General features: G+C 44.5%; 1 protein-coding gene and 1 long non-coding RNA gene across 2 annotated transcripts in view; both read right to left on the bottom strand.

Moving 5' to 3' along the window:
* Positions 1-13,337: 13,337 nt before the first annotated feature.
* LOC144123146 (uncharacterized) lies at positions 13,338-14,754 on the bottom strand. Its single transcript, XM_077656031.1, has 3 exons — positions 14,380-14,754; positions 13,813-14,030; positions 13,338-13,539 (listed from the first exon to the last, which is right to left on the bottom strand). Exons 1-3 carry the CDS (start codon positions 14,431-14,433, stop codon positions 13,470-13,472), a joined length of 342 nt encoding a protein of 113 aa, XP_077512157.1. The 5' UTR covers positions 14,434-14,754; the 3' UTR covers positions 13,338-13,469.
* Positions 14,755-20,869: 6,115 nt separating this feature from the next.
* The window catches only part of LOC144123145 (uncharacterized), a 53,857-nt gene continuing 51,895 nt past the window's right edge, over positions 20,870-22,831 (bottom strand). Inside the window, exon 4 of the long non-coding RNA XR_013313024.1 lies at positions 20,870-21,103. This is a non-coding gene — a long non-coding RNA (uncharacterized LOC144123145). The remainder of the gene's footprint in view (positions 21,104-22,831) is intronic.

Raw genomic sequence — 22,831 nt, 5'->3', positions numbered from 1 at the left:
CCTTTTTGACAACCTGACAGCCTTCAACAGGCGACTCTTGTGGCTGGCACGTTGAAAGGCAAAGCAGTGTGGCTACCAGTATACCTGGCAGAGAAGTGGCAAAATATTTGTCAGGAACAGAACCGGAGAGAATGCAATCTGCATTGCTTGCGAAGACGACTTGGTAAACATTCGGTAGCCTTAGCTTTTCATGCGCGCTGATCTTCTGTGAGAAAAAAGAAACCTATCATGACCTATTTTGATATTGATTCTTTCAATAAGTACATGCTGAATTCTGAAAAGTCTCTCAACAATTCTCTCAGTTTTTTTCATTTAAACGCACGAAGTCTGCAAAACAAAATAGATGAAATGGTTGTGTTGCTGTCAACTTTGAGGTTAAAGTGGGATGTATTAGTATTTTCTGAAACCTTGTTTAGCAATGATAATGATGCTCCTAACATTGATAATTATAAATGCGTATCTTTGGCTCGACAACAGAAAAGAGGAGGGGGCTTATCAATTTATTTGAGGAATGAAATCGGCTATCACTGTTTACCTGAATGCTGTGAAATGAATGCAGATGTAGAAGCTTTGTCTTTGTGCTGCGGAAAAATTGTTGTTATAGGTATATACAGACCGCCTTCAGGTTCGGTATCTGCGTTTTGTAACTTTGTTGAAAAAACTTTGGAATATGTCTCTCTTAATAATTATGAAGTGGTTTTTCTTGGTGATATAAATGTTGATATTCTGGGTCAAACGTCCGTTACAAGAAATCTGCTAGATTTGTACAACAGCTATGGATTTGTGAACTTAATCTCCTCACCAACACGAGTTACTGATAACTCTGAAACGCTTATTGATGTGTGCTTTACGAATATTTGCACTAGTGATGTCCCGGCTGGCGTTTTGACATTAAGCATTAGTGACCATATGCCTATATTCTGTATAGTTCCGAGTCAACCAAAACAACACAGGAGTAAACCGGAAACTTCTACATTTATAAGAATTGATGAAAACAGCTTATCAGAGTTTCGACGTCTTTGTGCTAGCACAGATTGGAGTAATATTTTAAGACAAGAGGATGCATGCCAATCGTACACAAATTTTATATCTACTATTCAAGAACACTATAATACTGCATTTCCGCAAGCAACGCACAGAACTCATAGAAAATCAAGAAAGCCGTGGATTTCAAAACAACTATATGACCGCATACAGGAAAAGAGCAGACTTTTTTCTCGTTTTGTGACCACAAAAGACACTGACATTCTCCGTCAATTCAAAACGTTCCGCAATAAGTTAGGCGCTGACATTAAAAATGCAAGAAGTGATTATTACGCGAGAAAGTTCTCCATGTCTGATGGCTCGAAGGGAACATGGAATGCACTTAACGATCTTCTAGGTAAAAACAGAACCAACGCACCCGTCTCACACCACATTCATGGTGAGAACTATGATGGCGCTGACCTAGCGAATGAATCTAATGGGCATTTCTTATCTGTTTTTCCACGAAAATCAACTGATGGTCCACATCAAGATGCCTCAGTCTATATAACCAGTAAACAAAGTAATTCCATGTTTTTGTTACCATGCACTGACTCAGAAATAATTACCATTATTCACTCCTTACGCAGTAATAGTGCTCCAGGTGTAGATGGCATAGCTCCAGTCCCGATCAAGAAAGTAGCAGATGTCATTGCGATACCATTAGCACATATAGTCAACCTAATGTTCACGACACACACATTTCCACATCAGTTGAAAATAGCTCGTGTCACTGCCATTCATAAAGGGGGTGACATTAATGATTTAAATAATTATCGGCCGATCTCCATTCTTTGAGTTTTCTCTAAGATTGCGAAACTTGCAATCAACACACGTCTTTCTCAACATCTCGACAAAAACCATGTCATCTCCAAGCAACAGTACGGATTTCAAAAAAACAAAACAACTGAGGCCGCCTTACTGGAAATCAAAGAGAAGCTAATTGGAAACATAGAAAATCAACTGCTAACAGTTGGCATATTCCTTGATATGAGGAAAGCGTTTGACTCGGTTAACCATAAGATATTGCTTGAAAAAATGCAGTGTTATGGAATACGAGGCGTTCCTTTAACCTTATTTGCAAGCTACCTTGACAACCGATCTCAAACAACTATCATTAACGGTATTTCATCTGGGATTGGTCAGATTGGGTCTGGTGTGCCACAGGGCTCCGTTCTAGGACCAACGTTGTTCTTATTATATATTAATGATATCGTCAACCTTCGTCCAGCAGACAACATTATAATCTATGCAGACGATACTAACGTATTTTTTTCAGGGCAAGATAGTAATATTTTGCAAGCAGCCTCCAATAGTTGGTTATCCCAATTGTCTGTTTGGTTAAAATCAAATAGGTTAGAACTTAATGTCAAGAAAACAAAGTACATACTGTTTAGAGCCAAAAATAAGGAAGTTCCGAACAACTTCCAAATTCACTTCGAACAAGCTCCTATAACTCGTGTCAGCTCTACAATGTTCCTTGGAGTCATTTTTGAAGAACGCTTACTCTGGACAGATCATGTAAACTACGTTTGCAATAAAATGGCTCGCTCTGTTGGTATCCTAAATAAATTTCGCACTATACTGCCTCGAAAATTCAAACTACAAATTTATTTCTCTCTAGTCTTTTCGCATGTACAATATTGTTTGTTGATCTGGGGAACGACTACCTCAACCAATCTTGTGAAAGTACTTACTTTACAAAAAAGAGCTGTACGAGCGATTGATAATTTACATTACAGTGAGAGCACGGGTCATTCCTTCCTCAACCATAGACTGCTAACCATCACGGCCGCTTACCACAAGAAACTTGCTGTTTATATCAGAAACCTTATGAAAGGAAACTGGCAGACTTTCGAGAGCACATATTTAATTGCCCAAACAGCTTACAGTCTAAGGCACCCTCAATACCATGCATCAAAATCCCGTACAAACTATGGGTTCCAAAAACTAACTCACATAATTCCTCATACATTAAACACCTGTCCATACTTAACAGAATTGTCAGTACAAAATATGTCCGAGGTCAGATTTAGGAAATCTGTTCATGAATATTTTTGTTATAGCTAGTTGTGGTGTGTTTTTACCTAATCAGTTTTTGTCTTTGTTATGTTTTGCTCTTAGTTTTGTTGTGCTTAGCTCTATGCATGACTGATTTCTGTTTCGTTGTCAATATATCCGCTGCTTTTCTGGTTTCTGTTACTTATGGAAATTTTGTACCATTGCCAAGTGCCACTTTGTTTTGATTTTTTTTTACATGGGGAGGGCAGGCCTCTGTCAGGCGCTACTAGGCGCCTTTAGCTTGCTCTCCCTTGTTTGCAGTCTCTGTACTGGCCAAACAAAACCAATAAATGAAATGAAATAATTTGAACAATGGCTGTGTCAGAAAGCCCAGCAATGATGGTATAATTTTTGAGATAGTGTTTATGATATACAAAGCTAGCCTTAACGGGGTAAGATATTCCTGTGTCGGGGATGATCATAAACAGATATAGCATGTTATCCAGCAGAGCTGAATATCATTTGGCCGATAACTGATTACGTATTGCACTGTAGCATTTAGAGGGTTTCGCGCCACTGTTAATGGTAGGCATGTCATTTTTTCTGATATAGGAAGCAATTTTTCTCGGCGATTTTGAATCCTAGAAAAGGAGACTTCTTTGGCGTTTGTTTAGCGACGCCCACCGATACACGCCACTTTAAACCTGTGTGCCGATTTACCTACTCTACGCAGTCTGCGTTACAATGCCATCAACTGGCTACTCTTTTAACGTTGGCCGGACAACGAAGATTGCTTCACATTTGCGTTTTGCAGTGATGTGTACTGGTTGGCGCTGCTCAGCACATGCCAGAGATCAGTTTTATATTTCTCAAAACATGCGCAGCTCTCACTAACGGGCTGGCAGTAATCTCATATTGCAACAAAGCTCCTAACTGCAAAAGTCAAAACACTCTCAGACACAATAGAATAAAGAGATTCTAAAGCAACAAGAGAAAAACGTGGAATAAAGATGCGCACAACATGCCGCGACAATTTATGCCTCTCGTTCGGAAATCAAGGAAATATCCGATTACATGCGCTTATAAATTTCAGGGTAAAAAAAATTGCCTGCAAGACGCAACTGACCAGAAAGCCTTTCCTGGTCGCTACGGTCGGACTGAAAAAGTCGTGAGGGGTAACGTATTATCTGATTTTTTTTTTCACACAGTTCACGAGTGTTTTGCAAGTCACAAGCGAAATAGAAATGGAATCTTGAATATCTGTACAACTTTTGGTTCCACCATTACTCTATTGTTAAAAAATTATACATGATGACATTGCTCTCGGTTCTCTTCCTTCCTACGCTTTCAGCTGTAGCATTTGAAGGATTTTCAAACGTGACTCATCAGGCTCACATTACAGCCACTATCCTTTTCTATGGCCTCGCATGATGTCCCCCTTTGGAGTACAGTTGCCAATATGGGGGAAAGAGCGGACAAGTAGAGCCATTCCTGGATGTGCCGTTAACTGGCGTTGTGAATACAGGGGAAACTTCGGACAAGTATGTCCATCGTTAGAGGTGCCATGGAGTAAAACTGCCAGTAATGATAGGAGAGAGCAAACAAATAGCACGACCTTGGAGGTAGCATACAGTGGCATTGCCGAAAGGGAGACGGCGATCACAACGCTGGTGCTATGTAAGGCCGGTTACCAGCGCGCTTCCAATATTTGACCTATGCATAGTATAGCCTTGGTGAGGTCTCAAATAGAAAGCTGCCAACTCATGCGGGGCGCCACTGTGAGCACCAGTCCTTGGAAACGTTATCCCGTGCAAAAAAAGGGGTTACTCCCATATTTCGAATTTACATCAGAACTGACATTCATATTGTCTCAAATACCAGCTATCTGGTCGCGGAATAGACGCCTTGCAAAAATACCTCACCTGCCGGTGAATTTCAGTTCCCGTTTCGGTTCGAAAAGCGCGCTGGAAAGAAATTCGCCATCTTAGGGGAAGCCGCCTCCCCGCCTATCCGCTGCAGCCTGACTGCCTTTGTTCCGTTGGCGTGGGCACGCACCGCTTGCTCAGCTGCGATTTTGCTGCTATAGTGCTGCGCCACCGTTGGTACAGATGTATTGTTTGAACTGAAATGAGTGATATCGTGTATCCGGTGCGTTTGTGGGAGAGCGACTTGAAGAAGCTGCCGCCGCTTCGGAGGCCACACATCGATGCATATGTGTCGCGGTTGACAGCGACCACGAAATGTCAGCGGAAAGCATGCAAGCTCGTCACCGAAGGCTACGTCGTCACGTCATCTGTGTCAGCGAATTATTCCTGCACAACGTAAGTAACCACACTTCGTTCGGCTGTTTAAATGTTGTTAAACCGAACTCATTAAGCGCAAGCGGAGCTACGGAGAAATGCCGCGCCTGTCGGCGCCCGATGTGATGTGCTCGCTTTGTTTTACGCTGCCGGGTTGACGTGTAGGTAAGCCCCATTAAACTGCTTTGTTTATTTTTATTTGTATGCGCTGCTTCGAAAGGTCGAATTAAAGACACGTGCAATAAAGAACGCACGTTACAATATTGTGTTGACGTCTCGCGCGCGCTCGTATTCGTGCTATACAGTTTTGTCCATGTGTTCGCGTCGCGCACAGTGGCTTCGCAGTATTTCTTTCACTACGTAGACAAGACCTACTACTGCAGAGCGTTGCAACACCCAGATAGTTATTCATTATAAAGTAAGACAGCGATATTATTTCAGGTTTGTGTACACTGAAGTACACGGGATAAAGCAACCCGACAAGACGAGGGCGAAGTGACAGTGTTACGAAGTGCAGTGTCGCTTCTTCGTTTTCATCCTGCTATGCTGTTCTCTCCCCTTAAAGACCCTTGGGGACGAGACTGCAGAAGACATGCCACAAATGCTGATGCCAGTACTTTTGTCTTTATTTCAGCGACAACATAGAATTTGGGAAGGCCAGCTGCCACAGAAGCCAGAAGACGAAGCCACCATATGTGGTTTCAGTGGCCTCGTCTCTGCAAGGTGACGTGCTTGGCGGACAATGTGAATGTGCTGCCGGAAAGTACATGTGTAACCACTTACAAGCAGTGCTAAGGATTGTCGCGCTGCTTCAGGAAAAAGGATTCTCTGAGGCACCAGCTCATATGTCATCCACTGACTTGCCTCAGTGGTGGCGAGTGCCAAGAACAAATCCATTACGAGGAACTAGTGTCCAAAAAATTGACTGGCGAGAAGTTGCAGAAGGCGGGCAAGCTGTTCCCCGCTGCTCAAAGGTATACAGCGGCCATGCTGCAAGTGAGCCCCCTGGAGCAGCAAGAAGATTGCATAAAAGCATTTGCTGATGCCTAGAACACATCCAGTGGAATGCAACAATTTGCTAGTTTGATTCAAGCTCCCGACTGCAGTGAAGTGGTCGAAACCAGATACGGCAAGCGGATAAAAGGTGGTTTGCTGAGCTACCAACAGTCGCTTGTGCCGCATGGGATTTCTGTGCTTATGTATTACAACCTAAGAAGCAGGCAGCCACAGCTGCGGGAGACAGCTGAACCCTTTGTGTGCTTCAGTTGCCTGACACCTTGGCAGGTTCCTTACCCAGTGGATGGAGCTACTGCCGCAGTGCTTAAAATATTTGCATCACTTGTATGTTTAGTTCATTTCAGTAAAGACTTTATGTCTGTTACAAGCCGCGAACTGTTTAAGACATGTGGCCTATAACGTTGTTTGTGGCACGCAGTATGTGTGACAAATTTGCTAAGTCATTGTTTTTTGCACCTTTTAGGGGACAGTTGTTACACCTGCTGAAGCCCAGCAACTGGAGAGCACCTCCAGAAAACAAAAGAACAGCACATCTTGCTTTCACGCCCACAGCTATCGATTGACGGCGTCCCTCTTTTGCGTAGTCATGAGCCGCAAAAAATGGACGGAGAAAGGGCTAGCGAACCTAAACGCTATGAATGACCTTTCCCGAGTGAGAGCTATCAGGTATGTGTATTTTCTACTGACACGGTACGGAATTGCGAATAAAATTTTTTCAGGTACGGAATTGCGAATAAAAGTGATACAATCCTGCCATATAAGGACACCATGATTGCTGCAGGCCATCCTGTTGAAATCATTAACTGTGGAATCATCGTGAACCCCAAAAAACCATGGCTGGGCGCATCATCAGATGCAATTGCCTTTGACCCCTGTGAGCCCTTCCCGTGGAGTACCGTGGAAGTGAAGTGCCCCTATTCTCTGAAGGATGCTAGAAAAGAAGACCTTCTGTCTCAAGACTTTTTCGTCGAGTTTGACGAGAACTACCTGCCAACTTTCAAGAAGCACCATGAACACTATATGCAGGTGCTCGGCCAGATGGGTGTTAGCCAGACGCTGTGGGCAGACTTTGTAGTGTTCGGGCCACACTACCTCATTGTCCAGAGGTTGCGTTTCTGTGAAGAATGAAGCAACATGGAAGCCGTATTGAACAGCTTCTTTGTCAACACACTGTTGCCTTTTATGGTAAAGCAGCTCAAGGAGTGAATGAAACGTAAGGCTTGATTCAGCAGACCACAAGAGGTGAAAAATGTTTTTATTCGGATTCTAGAATTAACGGGCTTTGCATGTTGATGAGCACTGCACAGGCTGACAATTTCTGGTTAATAAGCGGGCCAAGGGACAGTGGTATGGGGCGGTCAAAGATGTGATAGCACTGGATGCGTTGTATTCGTCGCTCTACATGGATTCGACAAGATGTGATATGTTGCGTTTCCTGCACGTCTTCTTTTTCGAACTGGTGCTTCTGAGAAATGGTGGAATGTTGAGGCCAACTTTTTTCTTCAAGCAGGTCCCTGATTTTGAAACCCTTGTCAGCCATGACAGTGTCTCCAGAAGAAAATGTGTGGTTTCTCTGTCGGAGAGCGACCCCATGAAAGTTAATAATAATAATTGGTTTTTGGGGAAAGGAAATGGCGCAGTATCTGTCTCATATATCGTTGGACACCTGAACAGCGCCGTAAGGGAAGGGATAAGGGAGGGAGTGAAAGAAGAAAGGAAGAATGAGGTGCCGTAGTGGAGGGCTCCGGAATAATTTCGCCGCGATGGCTCAGTGGTTAGGGCGCTCGACTACTGATCCGGAGTTCCAGGGTTCGAACCCGACCGCGGCGGCTGCGTTTTTATGGAGGAAAAACGCTAAGGCGCCCGTGTGCTGTGCGATGTCAGTGCACGTTAAAGATCCCCAGGTGGTCGAAATTATTCCCATGAAAGTTCTGAAGCGAAAATCAGCAGACCATCTGGTGATACACAGACAAGTGCCCTGAAAGTGTTGGCAGATTTATAATTTGAGTATGTACCTGAGTGCATTACAAGAGAGCTAGGTACCTCGCACCTAATCTCTTTGGCATCAATATTCACTCTTGTGGAGGGGTAGAGCTCACGGAACACAGCAGGCATATTGCGGTTGATCACACTTTTGGGTGCCCACAAAGGTAGGTTCCCTAGCTGGAGATACATAAACCTCACCCAACTAGAGAATATCCTCGACACCGTACTGGGTGTGATACCAAAACCGTGGCCAAGGTGCGGGTGAAAGAAGCCTGTTCTAAGCTTAACCAGTGTAAGAAATAGCTCTTCCTCTTGTGAAAGCTTGCGAGGTCGACCTCTGGCATCATCATTGGGCAGGCAATGTTTCTTGCTCTACACATCACATGCATTTTCGCCTGGTTTTAACAGCAGCAGCAGCTTCTGGAAATCCTGGTAGTTGAGCAGGCCTGTGCAAAACTACATGCTGCTATCGTCATTCTTGTATCTGTCTAGTAAGAACGCCCTCGGTTGCTGTTTTTCGTTTACAGCTCGTGCTTCTTGCAGCTGCTGAGTGGTAACTGCAAGCTGTTGCTGGAGATTTTCATTATGTGCTACAAGCTCGGCATTCTTCTGTTTTTATACTTCGAGGTCATCTTTTAACTTCTGTACAAAAGCTCTCAGATTTGTTACACAAGTATAGAGGCCTCTAAGTTTCTCATATTTGTCCTGAAGCTTTGCCTTAATGTCAGTACACACAGACAATCTTGAAGCTCAAATTGCTTCTCAGGAGGAGAGTCTGATTGGTCTGCCAAGTCTGCTGGGTGGTAGTCGCAAACTGCAATGTTAGGGCTTGCAGGAGGCTCGTCATCTTGACTGCTGCCTTGGTGAGATGTTTTTCTAGACCGTGCTGTGCTTGTGTGGGTTGTTAGAGTCCTGTTGGTGCAGTGTTGTAGTCTCTGCTTTGGTGGTCGACGTTTGGTCGCTGGTTTCGAAAATGGGAACTGTGACGGAACAGCATTTTCTTTGAGGAAACGTCTTCCACTTGCTACATTGCTGACGAAGTCATCTAGCTTGAAATGTTTGCTGCATACTTCAGTTGATTGGTCAATTACAAATTTTAGACCCGGGTCTCTCTTTATAGCAATAATCCACTTCTTGACCAGTAGACTGTCTCTGGGAAACTTGCGATAAGACACCTGCAAAAGATGTAATTGGCATTGAAAGCATGATGTGACTGTTTTTCCTACTTTCTAGTCTGTTATCTTTCATGTAAAAACTGATTCAGTTGATCAACGTCAAAAATAAAATTTTACATAAACTCATTCCCTGTGTCTGTTTTTTTAGTCAGTGAGTGCTTCCATACAAAAATTGTTTCCTGTGCTATATTCTCCAGTGCTCTGGTTCTAAAACGGTTCGCTGTGTTAGTACAAGCGAACCAAATGATATCGCTCGCGCAAGCACATGTGTCCTAGCGGTGTTTTGGTCAAAGCACACTGCTGCTGATGGCGAGGTGGCCTGCATTATACTTCGTCCGTGACCGAATTTATAAGCGAGAACGACGCAAACCAGCGTGCTGTCTGATGCTAGTGAGTAACTATTCTAAGCTGTGGTCTAAATGTGTCGCCAACAGGGAATCTCTTGCTTCTCTCATGCAGCTCCGTGGCACTAAATCGTAGGCAATACGAAAGCTCACAGCCTACCATAGCGCATACTAATGCAGCCAACAAGTGCAAACTGCACGAGTAGGTGTGCGCGCACAGCTTAGATTCGACCGCCTCCACCAACATCGTCGTTCACTCGGCTGCACAAGCGAACGACGCATTTCGTCGTCGCATTTTACACAAAATCACAACAATCTATCAAGCTGGAAGGCTGTCGGTAGTCACCACATCGTTTCTTTCTAATAGGTAACGTTCCTGCGTAGTCGGGTTATCGTGTGCTGCGGCGCCTTCGGGGAGCAGGCGCAGTAGACGGTGCATTTCTTCTGCATGCGATAAACTGTGCGTCCTTTTCGAAATGCATACAACTCCAAGAACAAAATACAGTTTATTAGGAAAAAAAAAGTTGCATGCATGGTCCGCGACGAAGCGCGTACCAGAAAACTTGCATCCACTGCGGACGTACTACTTACAGTACGTACCTAAGTACATACCTTCCCGCCATTCGCGTCGCGATATCCGTGTTTGTGGCATTGTGGAACACAGCAGGAGTTGACCATCTTGAAGTGCTTCAGATGACGCCAGAATCAGTAGTGTCAGTGCTTTAGGCAGACTTGTGCGGCGTACCGCGGTAAATCCGTGTGGCGACCGAATCGGGCGTCTTTGCGGTCTTCCCCCAACATGGCGCTGGCGCTAGGGTTCCGGTGGTCTCCCACAGGTGGCGTATTTTTACAAGGGGCCCATTGTTTCATAACGTCTGCATTCGTCTCCGTCTCGTCTCATGTGGGTTAACTAACTGCGCATTCATCAGCCCGGTCGTGTAGATTTATCGAGCGGCGCGCTTTGGCCAGCGTGGACGATATCCACGTCTAACACGTAGATATCGACCCTCGAAGAGCCTCCACGCATTTCACGCCGCGTAAATAATAATTATTGCCTTAAACGCTCATGCAGAAGAACCCAAGCCTTCAATTCATCTTCACTTCCATGTGCCATGGTTTTTTGGAATGATCTTCCCGACAGTATCGCCTCTGTCTATAACCACCAATCATTACAGCCTAGCTGCACAAACATTTTCTTTAATGACATTGTAGGATTTTACAAGATGTTCTGTCCCATAAGCTCTTTTTCTCCTCGTTGCTAAAGTATTATGTTTTGGTTTCTTGTGCAGTTTCAACAATTCGCAATTTTATTATAGATAGAACTATTTCTTTACATGTGTATTGGGCACATGCGATGCATTCATGCTGTTTTTTGTTGCTCGCGGGGATGTGTGTCTTGTAGTAACAATTTACCCTTTATTACTATAATTGTTTTCACTTTTTGCCTTGCATTGCGCGTTGTATTTTATTTATTGTTCCTATCTTACTTTATCCGTTATTTTGCTCCCTCCCCCCTTACTCAATGCACTTCTGGGCCCTGTAAGGTATTTTGAATAAATAATAAATGAATGGACAACCAGTCTGAGAAAGTTGGAATATTAGCACGCGCTGCAGCACAGATGTTCATTGCTTCAACGTTTAGCTTTGCTTGTCTACAGCTGCAGTCACTGGCGAAACCGGCGCAGTGCCTCGAAACAAAAGCGGAGATAATGCTTTTCGCCATTTGCTGCTATTAAATATTTGTCCACTAAAACCTGAATGCGGGGCATTATTTTTTATCAGAGTTTCGTCGCCGCATTATTAAGTTCGGCGTGCACCGCAAGCGCTCTATTTTGCCAGATAGCTTGAACTCTGTCACCGTCGATGAATTCTTGACCTTAAGGAACTTGTGTTTACCTGCGGTGGATTTTGTTTTTAAAAATCAACCTTACAGAACGTGTGGATTTTTACGCGTTTCACGCTTTGGACTGAATATTGCGGAAATATCAGTAGGGTGGTGTGATAATTGTTTTGTCACGTGGCAATGAATGATAAAATCTATGAAAGAAAGCCGCAATTTTTACGACGGGATCCGACGAGGTAGATCAAGCTACGCTTTTAATGCTTTAATACCGCCACAGTATGATTAATAAGATATAATACATCGAGCTAATATGATGAGAGTCAAAACTAGCTCTGAAATATTCTAGTTTAGGACATATTGGGGTCTTGTACGCAAGAAATTTAGCACAATATGGGTGGAAGCGCCATATTTCCACGTAGATTCTGTACTGCATGATAGGCTGAATACTGATCAACAGTGATTTGCATATGCCTTGTCGAGTGCTGCGCAGAGATTGCACAATAACAGTTGTATCTTACACTCTGGCCAAACGGGCGAGTTGGCTGTACATTTTTAAGGCGAACAGTGCGAAAGACATAGCCGGAAAGCACAGGAAACACAGGATGAGCACTCGTCCTATGTTTTCTTTGCTTTCCGTCTAAGTCTTACACGCTGTTTGCCCCTTAAAAAAAAGCTTCATCTTGACTGCCAGCTTGAATGCTAGTAATCACAGGTTTGGCATGCTGTGCAGACTTGTAGGCCCGATGTAGCCCTGGTTTGCACTTTGCTGAAACACATTACATAACGGGTGGAATGCACAGCAAGTGCTACACAAGACATTGCTTTTCGTAGATTTTACTGGACTAAAAAATTATGTTACGTGTAAAAGACACACGAGTATCACAGACAATGATGCCAACATGGCTGCGTTTGAAGTTGTAAAGGGACCCACAAACGAGAGACATTAACATTGTTGCATCATACCTTTAAAGGCGGAGCTCAAGCATCCGCCAAAATTTTTTTTGCCTGCATTCAACACTAGTTCAGAAGCGACTTTGGACGAATGCTGGCAAGCCTCATTTTTCCTCGGGTCTACTGAGGATAGAACATGTTACAATGCACACAATGGACACTTTACGGAAAAGCAGGAAAAGTAATGCGAAAAAAAAACGACTCAGGAACATGCAAACAACCTTAACAGACACAAAATCGAAGTGTTCAAAATTTATCCAGAATCCCCATATTATGATGCCCTTCATAACTACAGTCACTTCAGAACAACTTTGCCCCACATATTGCACTTGCCCACATATTGCAATGAAAGAAAACAAGCACTAGAAATTGCACCTTGTGCACCTGCCACAGCTGCAGGTAAACATTTGAAAGGAATGGAAAATAAAAGAGTATAGGAGGCTTTCACACCTGGCAGAGCTTAAATTACATAACTGGAAGAAAATAAACAGTGTGAAGCATCCGGGCCTGCAGAGCTTACAAGAAATAAAAAAATGATGCTATGGCACATGGCAGAGATGATCTTGAATAAATACAAAAACAGAAACCTCACAGAGAAGCAGACATTGTAAATAAACAAACACATAAAACAGAAATTTTAAGAAGCAAACTAAAAATAGTTCAATGAGTCTGCACCTGGCAGAGAAGTAAATAATGTTCTTGAATAAATATAAACGTATGAAGAGGTTCTTTCATAAAAATAAAAACAAGCAAATAATGACATAAATATGAACAATTCAATGTGGTGCAGGTGGCTCAAGCTGCTTTTGTAAGATTAGCGTCAGTAGGTTCACATTCTGGATGAGCAGCTCTTGCTGACCATTTGACGCCTGCACAGCATCTGCCACCTCCCATATGGCCTGCATGTAAAAATACTTCCAATTACAAATTATTACTGACAACCAAATTTGAGATCTCGCTTAAGCTTTATGTAAAATTTCAGGTGCTGAGATATTTTGGACAAAGTATGGCTGTAGAAGACTCGTGTCAGTTTCATAAACTCAGCTGTCCCAACCACCTCCCACAAGAGGCGTCAAAACAGAAGTAGAGGTGCTCAAAAGAGAGCACTGATATTTATGCTTCAGGTGACGGCTTCGACTCTTCAAAGTGCAGTGTGCGCAGCGAGTACACACCTCCAGCATGCTTTGCTGAAAAGCAGCGTCCTGGCGGTTCCGGGCGTCAGTAAGGGAATCCAAACGATGCGATTCATACAGCATCTGGCGCAGCACCTTATTGGCCCCATCGTCTCGCCGTCGCTTCCCAAGAAGGCTAGGCGTGGCACGCGTTGAGGGCTGCAGTGGGGGCTCTGGTGTGTGCTGCTGTGAGGGCTGCGGCGAGGGCACCGGTGTAGCTGTCGGGAAAGAAAATGTGCTCATCACGTGGTGGAATACGCAAAACATTTGGTACAATGTGTTAGAGGACTTGACATAAATATACAGGACAGCAATCTTGGGCAGCATTGTAGTAGCATATTTCATGTGCACATTTGCTAGACTGCTAGGAGATGTCACAGCCTCACTGCAAGAGAAACATTCTGCACTGCGTGGCAAAGCCAGAGAGAGATAGTTTTGTGTGTACTGTAGAATCACTGCAGTATTTTGGCTACTGCTGCAAATGCTGCCAGAGAGTATAGTGCTATTACTTTCAATCAGCTGCCAGAAAGGGTAGTATGGAGCTTGAATAATGGAAAGCCAACTCACGGTCTGTGAGGCTCCGTGTGTCTTGTCGACAACTTGCTGAGGCTCCCCGTTCATCTCCTCTGCTGTAACAGGGTAAAAGGTGCGGCTGATTGGTACTGGCAAACCATGAAACTAAAAGAGCACTAGCAAAAGAGAAGCAATCAATAATGCTCAACCACTTGTCTATGCATTCCTGCACCTCCTCCGAGACTAAAATACACCACAGATGGAATAAACAGTGCTAGCAAGGCGCAAGGCAAAGACATGTTTTTAAACGGCCGACCCCTTGTTGTTGAGAATCGACGCAAGCTGGATCCACAGCTCGCGCTTTTCAACAGCTGTGTATGAGTTTGTTAGGTCGGCAGAAGCCCGAGCCAAGAGCGGATGGCTCTCCATAAACTCTATTAAGATAAGCTATTGCTCGCTTGGCATTCTTCGTGTTGGCGCCATTTCGAGACTATAATTCCCGCTTAGAGAATTGCAGCAGCGAACACAGCGGGGAAAACAAACAGGGAATAGTTTCTGTTCCGCTTTTCGAAAGCAGGGAATAACAGGAAAAAACCTTTGCTCTGAGTTCGGGCTAATATGTTTTTACAGGAACATATGCGTGTGCTGCGCTGCAGCAACTTATAGCACAGCCAAGAACGACCGAAAACGAGCAAGGTTGTTAGCGTGCGCCCAACCGCCTTGCTTGGTTCTTGCTCCTTCCCAACTGAATCATTTGTGCCAGACGTTTATGAAGCCAAAAAAGTTGATTTTATCCAACAAGCCGTGCTTCGTGGACGCCTTGTATTTGCTAAAGTGAAAGAAACAGAACCCAAATCATATGCTTGGCATGTGGCATCTTTAAACCAATAACACAGGCTTACCTCAAGTTGTCTTCGTCGATATTCGGGCCCGACGTTTCGTGCAGGTTCCTTTCTGGAGGCCCGTGACCTTCACTGGCTTCGATGATTGTTATCCGCTCACTTTGGACAACCAAATAGAACCTTGATTTCAGACGACGCCTAAAAAAGCAGGAACTAGCCGTGGGATCAGCTGTTTTTTAGAAGGCCGCCATATTCAGTGTTTACATCGGCCAGCGCGCCCTCATGGCAACAAAACTTACCCACGAAAGCAGTTATTTGCAAAAGTGAATGCCCTTCTTGTTTTACTTCATGGCAGTGAGAGTGAAATACACTTTTATAAAAGAATAAAACAATGTTTATTTTATTCACTGCGTATTCTTATAAAAAAAGTTAGCATACGGCCCCTTGCCGTGCAAATTGGCCTCTTGTCGTGCAAATAAACTCTTCCGGGGCGGCACCCTACTAGCCATTGGCTGATTCTGCGTTCCGTCACGCGTTGACGTCTAGCCTTGTCGTCATGCTGTCGTCATTTTGACGTAACGCTCTACAACTCTAGAGCGAGTTCCGTAATTCGGGCCCAGATATTCGATTGATGTCTCAGCGCCGATAATTTTTTTTGTTCCAGGGAGCTCGCCGCCTTAACAACGAGGACGGCAGAGTGGCTCCCTGCCATCGACGTTGATCTAGGATGTGGATCTTGGTTACAGACCTCGCCTCGTGCGCAGAGGCCTTGAGGCCCGCCGAGACGAGGAGTAGCGTGGTCTGCTTTGGAGGAGGTGGAGTAGCGCTAGCTAATTCCACATGAGCGAGGATGCCATTCTACAGCCTGAGATTGTGTGGTCTGGACAGGTTCCAGAGGCCAGTGTGACGCGTCGCCTTGTCGCACCGTATGGGAGAAGTTTGCGGGTGTAATGGTAGAATGATAGAAATGTTGTTTGCCATTCTGATGCGAGCTGTCCCCTGTTTGCATGAAAGGATTTATTTCGTTTGCACTGCTATTATTTTTTTTCCTGTCTTCCACGATGGGCAAGACCTGAAGTAGGCAGTGTGCTCACCTTCACTGTTAGCGCAGAGGAATGCTGATTCGCACTTTTCTAAGGCATGCTCCTTTCGCGCAGGGTTTGCGACCGGGCAGCTCTAGCAGCCTTGGCCATACCTTTGGCATTTGAAAGAACGCCTCGGGTTTCGGATGTACGGAGGCACGGCAATCTTTGTGTATCTCACTTCAAGGGATTCGGGAAGTGTGCAACAAGTGAAAGTCAATACAAGGTGCTTCGTAGGGATTTCTTTCTTTTATTTTCTTAATTTTATTCTTTCGGGTTTAGAGATAGCGTCATCTCCACGGTGAGGTACACTAGTAGTAAGTGGTTTTTATTAAAATAATAATGAAAATGAAGGAAAGATTTTTGCTAGCCGGCATCTTCCGTCGATACTGAAGCACCTGAGCTGGGGCAGCGGAAATAAAGAATAGCAGGAAGAATGTAGAAATTAAATGAAAGAGGCGAGGGGACAAGGAGAGAGGATAGGGGGAGAGGTAATATACCAAAATTATTTACACAGTAAGAAATGTGCACAGGTTGTGCGCGTGATTAGTTCATGATGGAGCAAGAAAAACACGCGCACAGCGCTATATCGACAACAACAGGAGTGGAGCGTCCAGTTCTTAATCGATCAAGGTAGAACTCGCGGAGCGTTCGGTCACTGCGTGTAACTACCTCGCGGGGAAAGGCGGGACGTCAAGCCCGTCTGTTCGAGGAACGAACCTAGGCTCACCAAGGTTCGCTCACGGGTGCGCGCACTGCACTGCGGCCACAATAGCTTGTTGAGGGAGTCGGGTAGTATGTTGGGAAGTTTTGGTACTTGACCTTTGCCCTAGATACCTAGAAGCAATTCACTCCTAACTTGTTTGGTCACCTTGCATCCGGGACTCATGGCTTTTTAGATATTTGACAACTATGAAAGGGGATATTTTTCTTCCTGGCTTTTTTTTTAATTCTCGACATTGGACCACGTATTATTTCGGGAAAACTATTTTTGTTTTCTGGATGAACAGTTTGGCTACACCGGTTCGTTTTCTCTTAACAGGGAGATCGTTTGTGAAAAAAAAAGAGAATATGTATGTGTTTCGGCTACAATGCCAGCCACCCACGATGGAGCCCAACAAGGGCACAGGACAGGCATTTGCAGGTACTGAACACGTAGGCTGTACACCTGAAGCACATCCCAATATGACGTGACGAAGGGCAGTTCGCCACACACGGTTAACCCTAAAGCCTCCAGAATAAAAAGGAAAAACTCTGAACAATGGAGGAGCCAAGAAAGTTGTGAGAAAGATGATAGGAAAGTGAAAGGTGTAGAGGAAGGATAGGAAAAGGCGACTGCCGATTTCCCCCTGTCGGTACAGGCCCGACGAGTCGTCTACAGGAAGCTACCGTCTTCAGCAAAATGATGCGTTGCCTACGCCGAGAGTCCTTATATATCCGAACACTAGGCATCGGCTTAACCTCTAGGATCCTCTTTTCGCCGGGCATGGCTGAGCCACGCACAGCTAAGCTCGTGTGCTCGGGTCCGTGGTGGGGCACTGCTCACCAGCATCCCCCTGCGAGGAAGCCTCTGCGGAGGCTCTGAAAACTTTGGTGTCGTAACTCACCATCACCGGCTTGTTGCAGATGCCCCTGCGGGGTTTGGTCGGAAGCTTTTATAATCTGTGAGCTTCCGTTTCTGTCTTTTCCTTGTTTATCCTGGAATGTTGCAGCAATTATGTGGGACACTTCGCATACTTTATATCTTGTCTTGATGTCTGATGGCCATTCTCTAATGTTTTAGCTCCGTCAGATATTCAGATTGGTTTGGTTTGGTTTATGGGGGTTCAACGGCCAAAAGCTACTCAGGATATGAGAGACGGCGTAGTGATGGGGTCCGGAAATTTCGACCACATGGGGCTCTTTAACGTGCACTGACATCGCACAGTACACTGGCTTCTAGAATTTCGCCTCCATCGAAATTCGACCGCCGCGGCCGGGATCGAGCCCGCGTCATTCTGGCCAGCAGCCAAGCGCCATAAAGCCTCAGCCACCGCGGCGGCAGATATTCAGATTCAAGCTAAGGCCATGAACCCCACTTTCAGTGCATGCGATATGCTAAAATTTGCTGGTAACAATATTAAAGGCTGATTGCATGCTGCTGCCGCTCTCCGTTACTAGCGCCAAATTTTTCTCACTTACCACCGATTCAGTCACCTTGCAGATATCGCTAGCAACATACACAACAGAGTAACAACTGTTGCCTGTTTCCACAGATAAGTTGAACAACGTTTTTGGCGCAGCCACGACAGAATTCATGAATTCCTCGCCACGAATATATGTCCATCCGTCCGTCAAAAGTATCAGACAGGATGTATTCCTCAAGGACTCCTCCACGAGATTCGTCACTCGCATGTATTTCGAGTGCAATAAAGGTCGGCTCTGAAGGTGCCGTGAAGACAGAGAATGCGATGGGCAAATCATCTTGAGAGCTGGTTTCCAATGCTCTAATCTCAGAGAGAGAAAGAGTTGAACTACCTGAGCAAATGGCTTGAGCTAAGCGACCGTCAATTTGGCTTTGCAGGGCGCCACGAAGGTTTGTACTCGGAGAAAGCCTCTTGCATGCGCAGAACCTTCGTTGTTTTGTGCCGTGTGAGTCAAGCGGCAGCATACTCAGCCACATTGCTGTACTTAAGGCCTGAGTTCAGAAGAGAAATTTGTATTGTAACGTTCAGCCGGGCGCATCTATGTGCAATTCACATCCACTAAGCCCGAACGCCTGAAAAATAAAAATGTATGATTTTATTGAAGTGAAACGGAGAAGTACTTGCGAAAGGTTTTGAGCCCAGATCGAAGTTCATGGAGACGACTACATGCAATGAACATCGCGAGAGTGTGTTGTAGTTTGAATCGTCGCGTGATCGGCTCTGGCGATTGCATAGATTCTCGTGTACTAGGCAGCGACGCTGATCTGTTCGCGCTGCCGTGCTTTCGAAACCCAGTGGCAGCAATACTTATTTTGTTGCTTCAGGTTTGCCAAGGGCATTCTCAAGGCCAAGAATAATAAAAAGACTAGCTAATATAACTAAGACAAAAACAAAGTAGAAGACAGTACGAGCGCTAAAATAGGATTAGCGCTCGTCCTGTCTTCTATGTCTGTGTCCTAGTTATATGCGCAAGTCTTTTAAATAATGATGACACACCAACTAGCCCAAATTTCCGCCTTAATCACAAGGTCAAGGTGGTCACAATTTTCTTGGCTCGTATGAAGTAATGCTTTCACAGTAAATCCTTATAGAAAACAGGCGATAACGATTACTCTTCAATCGTTCTTTGATGTACACTGGAGTTCTAAAAAAAAATTATGAGGAACAACTCTAAGCAAGAACTCGATCATGGAACTTTGAAATCAGTTTCGAAGATTTTCGACATTATAGCGCCTTTTTCGGCGCTCAAAAAATATTCTTTTTTTCAAAATTTCTGTGTTTTTTCGCGCCTTTCACTTCTCCACTCCACAAAAATTAGCATATGCTCTTTAATGCGTCAATCGTGGGTGCGTCTTGTTGCAACGCATGTCTGCTTTAGAGGTAGAGTCCGTTGGTGGCAACGAAAATACGTGAAGTGATCAAGGACGGACACGAACCTCAAAACAAACTCCAGATCTCCGTACGGCACGTATACATCGACTACTGCGAGGCAATCGTGTTGCCTGCGGTGTACTCTGGGCCGTTGTGAAGTGTGAATGTAAGATGCGAGGGATCTTCTAAGGCATGCGCGCAGCTACCTTTCCTAATGCATCTCGTCTGAGCGAAAAACTGCACAAGCATTGCTCATCAAACGGCGCTCTGTACGGTCGATTATCCTTCGTTTGTTCACTGTAGGTATAATTGCAAACGACACTTCAGATGGACTCAGCCGTCGTCGTTGTGATTTATGTGTTTTATGAATTGTTTCTTGTCAGTTGTAAGAGAAAGTGTAGGCGGCACACAGCAGACTTCGCTTGAGCGCAGTCTGCTCTGTGCCGCCTACACTCTAAACTGGAAGTAGTTTAAAGGGTGTGAACTTTACTGTATCGCATTCTCTTTTATGAAGGTGTGTGCGCTATAAGGCTATAGAATATAGCCGTATTCGGGTTCAGAATGTACAGCTCTCGGCAGAGAGTGCATGCATAAACTTCAAGACACGTCAGCCGGCTGATCGTTGTTCTCGCGGAAGCGTGTGGAGCGTTGATACCAGTTTATCTGCATAGCGAATTTGTATGATATAAATTCTCCGTAGATAACGGGCACTCGAACGAAGTGAGCTAAAATCATTTGGTGCATAAAACAAAGCCAGTTGCATTGAGCCCGCTATCTCAATATGAGCCTCCAGACCGGCGCTTTCAGCTCCTTTTTTTTTCCACTGCAATTAATAATCGTGAAAGCACACGCCGGCTTTGAACTCTCTTTAACATGCAGTCCTCCCACTCGGGCTATGAAAAGCGGCAAATCGCAACCCACACCACGGTTGTGCATAGAGCACAAAGCGCATTTACGGCGTGCCCTATGCATTGCTTGGTGACAATATCATGGTCTTGGCGTGCTAAAGGCATGTTTCAGATTTTTTTAATTTAATCCGCTGTATCACGAAGCAGACACTCAGTACCCGTGTGGTAACCTTTATTTATTGCAGGAGAGAGAAGAGAAGAGCTCTGTTTTAACGCCGCCTGAATTGCACACGTGTCTCTGCGACGTAGAAGAAGGAAATCGACGGCTCCACCGGCTCCAATCCTGGTCATTGCGCACTCACTGATTTGCTGAGGCGGCAGTATCCGTGGCAATGATGAGCTCCACTGTCGCAGTGACATGGGGGCCTGCAGGGGCCAATGCCGCAAAACTACAAGAACAATGTTGTTATTGTGAATATGTGTCAGGAGTATCTGTTTCAAAGCGGAGTACGGCAATGAACGGAAATTTTTACGTGGAAAAAAAAAAAACTTAGCAGGAATGACAGCTGAGCCATCATCTAGGAAGGTGTATTCCCCAGCTGGGTACACCAAAATGAATAAACTGTCAAATCACAAATGGAAGCAACCCTAAATCAATGCACTAACGTGAGTTGCGGCCCTTATTATGGTTATCCACAAAACGTAATAGTGAGTTATCACATGTTTGATGCAGTTAATTGTGACAAGAAAATGAACACTGATATTAGAATGAAACCGAGATGTCTAGGACTCTGAGTTTCTTGCCCAAGATACTAAGAACAGAAAAAAAAAGAAAAAAAAATATCATATGAAGCGGTAAATGACTCGCTTTCCGTTTTAAAAACTGATGAGGCACATTTTTCAGCTCGACAGCAACACGGGACTACCTAGCGTACACCCTTTTGCAAAAGGGTGTACGCAAGAGGACAGTTTACTCCCTTTTTACTCCCTTGTAGGCGTATTGGTATTTCGAATGTAGATCTAAGCCCGTGTATGTGCGATGTCATTTCTCGTTATCCCTTAAAGGTGCAAGCTCCGTTCATGTCTCTCATGCATGAGAATAGCAGAGTTGCGCAAGAAATTGGTTTAAGAATTTAAAGACGTTATTTGCAAGTTGTTTCGACCAATGGTTTGGCAGAGAAGTGGGGTGCGAAGTCCTACCTAAGGACCTAAGGGCTTCGTATCAGGAGCCCAACTGTGGTATGTATTCTTACTTCAGTGTTGTGAATGTGTTAAGCAGCTTGTATGTTAATTAAATATTACGTACAGAAACATAACAAGTCAGTTGAGTGATGGTAAAATCCTTATATCTAAAGCTCAACAATGTTACAAAGTTTTTCCCAACTAAGGATAGCCTCGTAAAACTCTGCACTACCGCTTATAAAAACACAAAGAACACCAAGGAGGCTACTTAGCGAAATATGAAAACAAACTGAATCACATGCTTGATAGTTCGGTGGTCTTCCCCATGTAAAGGTATGATGGGCAAGTACATGACTTTAAGTTTCGCGGCACTTGAAGCAAGTAGGATGCGTGTCCTGCTACTGCACAAAGGATAACGAACTTCGCGTGGCCGAAATCATCCGCAGCCCTCCACTACTACATCCCTCATAGCCTGAGTTGCTTTGGAGCGTAAAGCCCCATAAATTCAAACAATGTTCTAGTGCATGTGTTTATCAGAGAACTTTATTTAAGTGAGCACTATTTGCAACAGAGTGACCGGAAACTTTAAAACGAGAGATCTTTTACGGATACTTAAAGCCTTTAGTGGCGTCTTTGAGGGATTATCAAATAACACCACTTTCGCGGCTCAGTTTCTTTCCCCGCTTACCAGCTTCTGACTGTACATTTCTTTTCGACACACCACGGGTAGGCAATGGACCATTTGACGTTCCTTTCAAGGTGGCGTTGAGAGTCGACAGGCGCGGCGTTCTAGAATCAATTTTCTTGGCACATACTTTACCACTTACTTTCAGGGGTCACTGATTGTCAGTTGCGAAAAGTGTATGGCTCAGCATCATTACGCATTTGAGGAGGCGGCCGTATTTGTTTTGTCATATTTTTGAACGAAAAAATCCTAATACTGAATTCTTGTTGCTCTTCATAATGCCTACCGTCTTACGTTTTATTTTTATGCA

This window comes from Amblyomma americanum, chromosome 3 (assembly GCF_052857255.1).
Source record: "Amblyomma americanum isolate KBUSLIRL-KWMA chromosome 3, ASM5285725v1, whole genome shotgun sequence".
In the NCBI taxonomy this organism is placed as follows: Eukaryota; Metazoa; Arthropoda; class Arachnida; order Ixodida; family Ixodidae; genus Amblyomma; species Amblyomma americanum.
The sequence above is the reverse complement of the archived record's forward strand: the minus strand, read 5'-3'. Positions and strand labels throughout refer to the sequence as shown.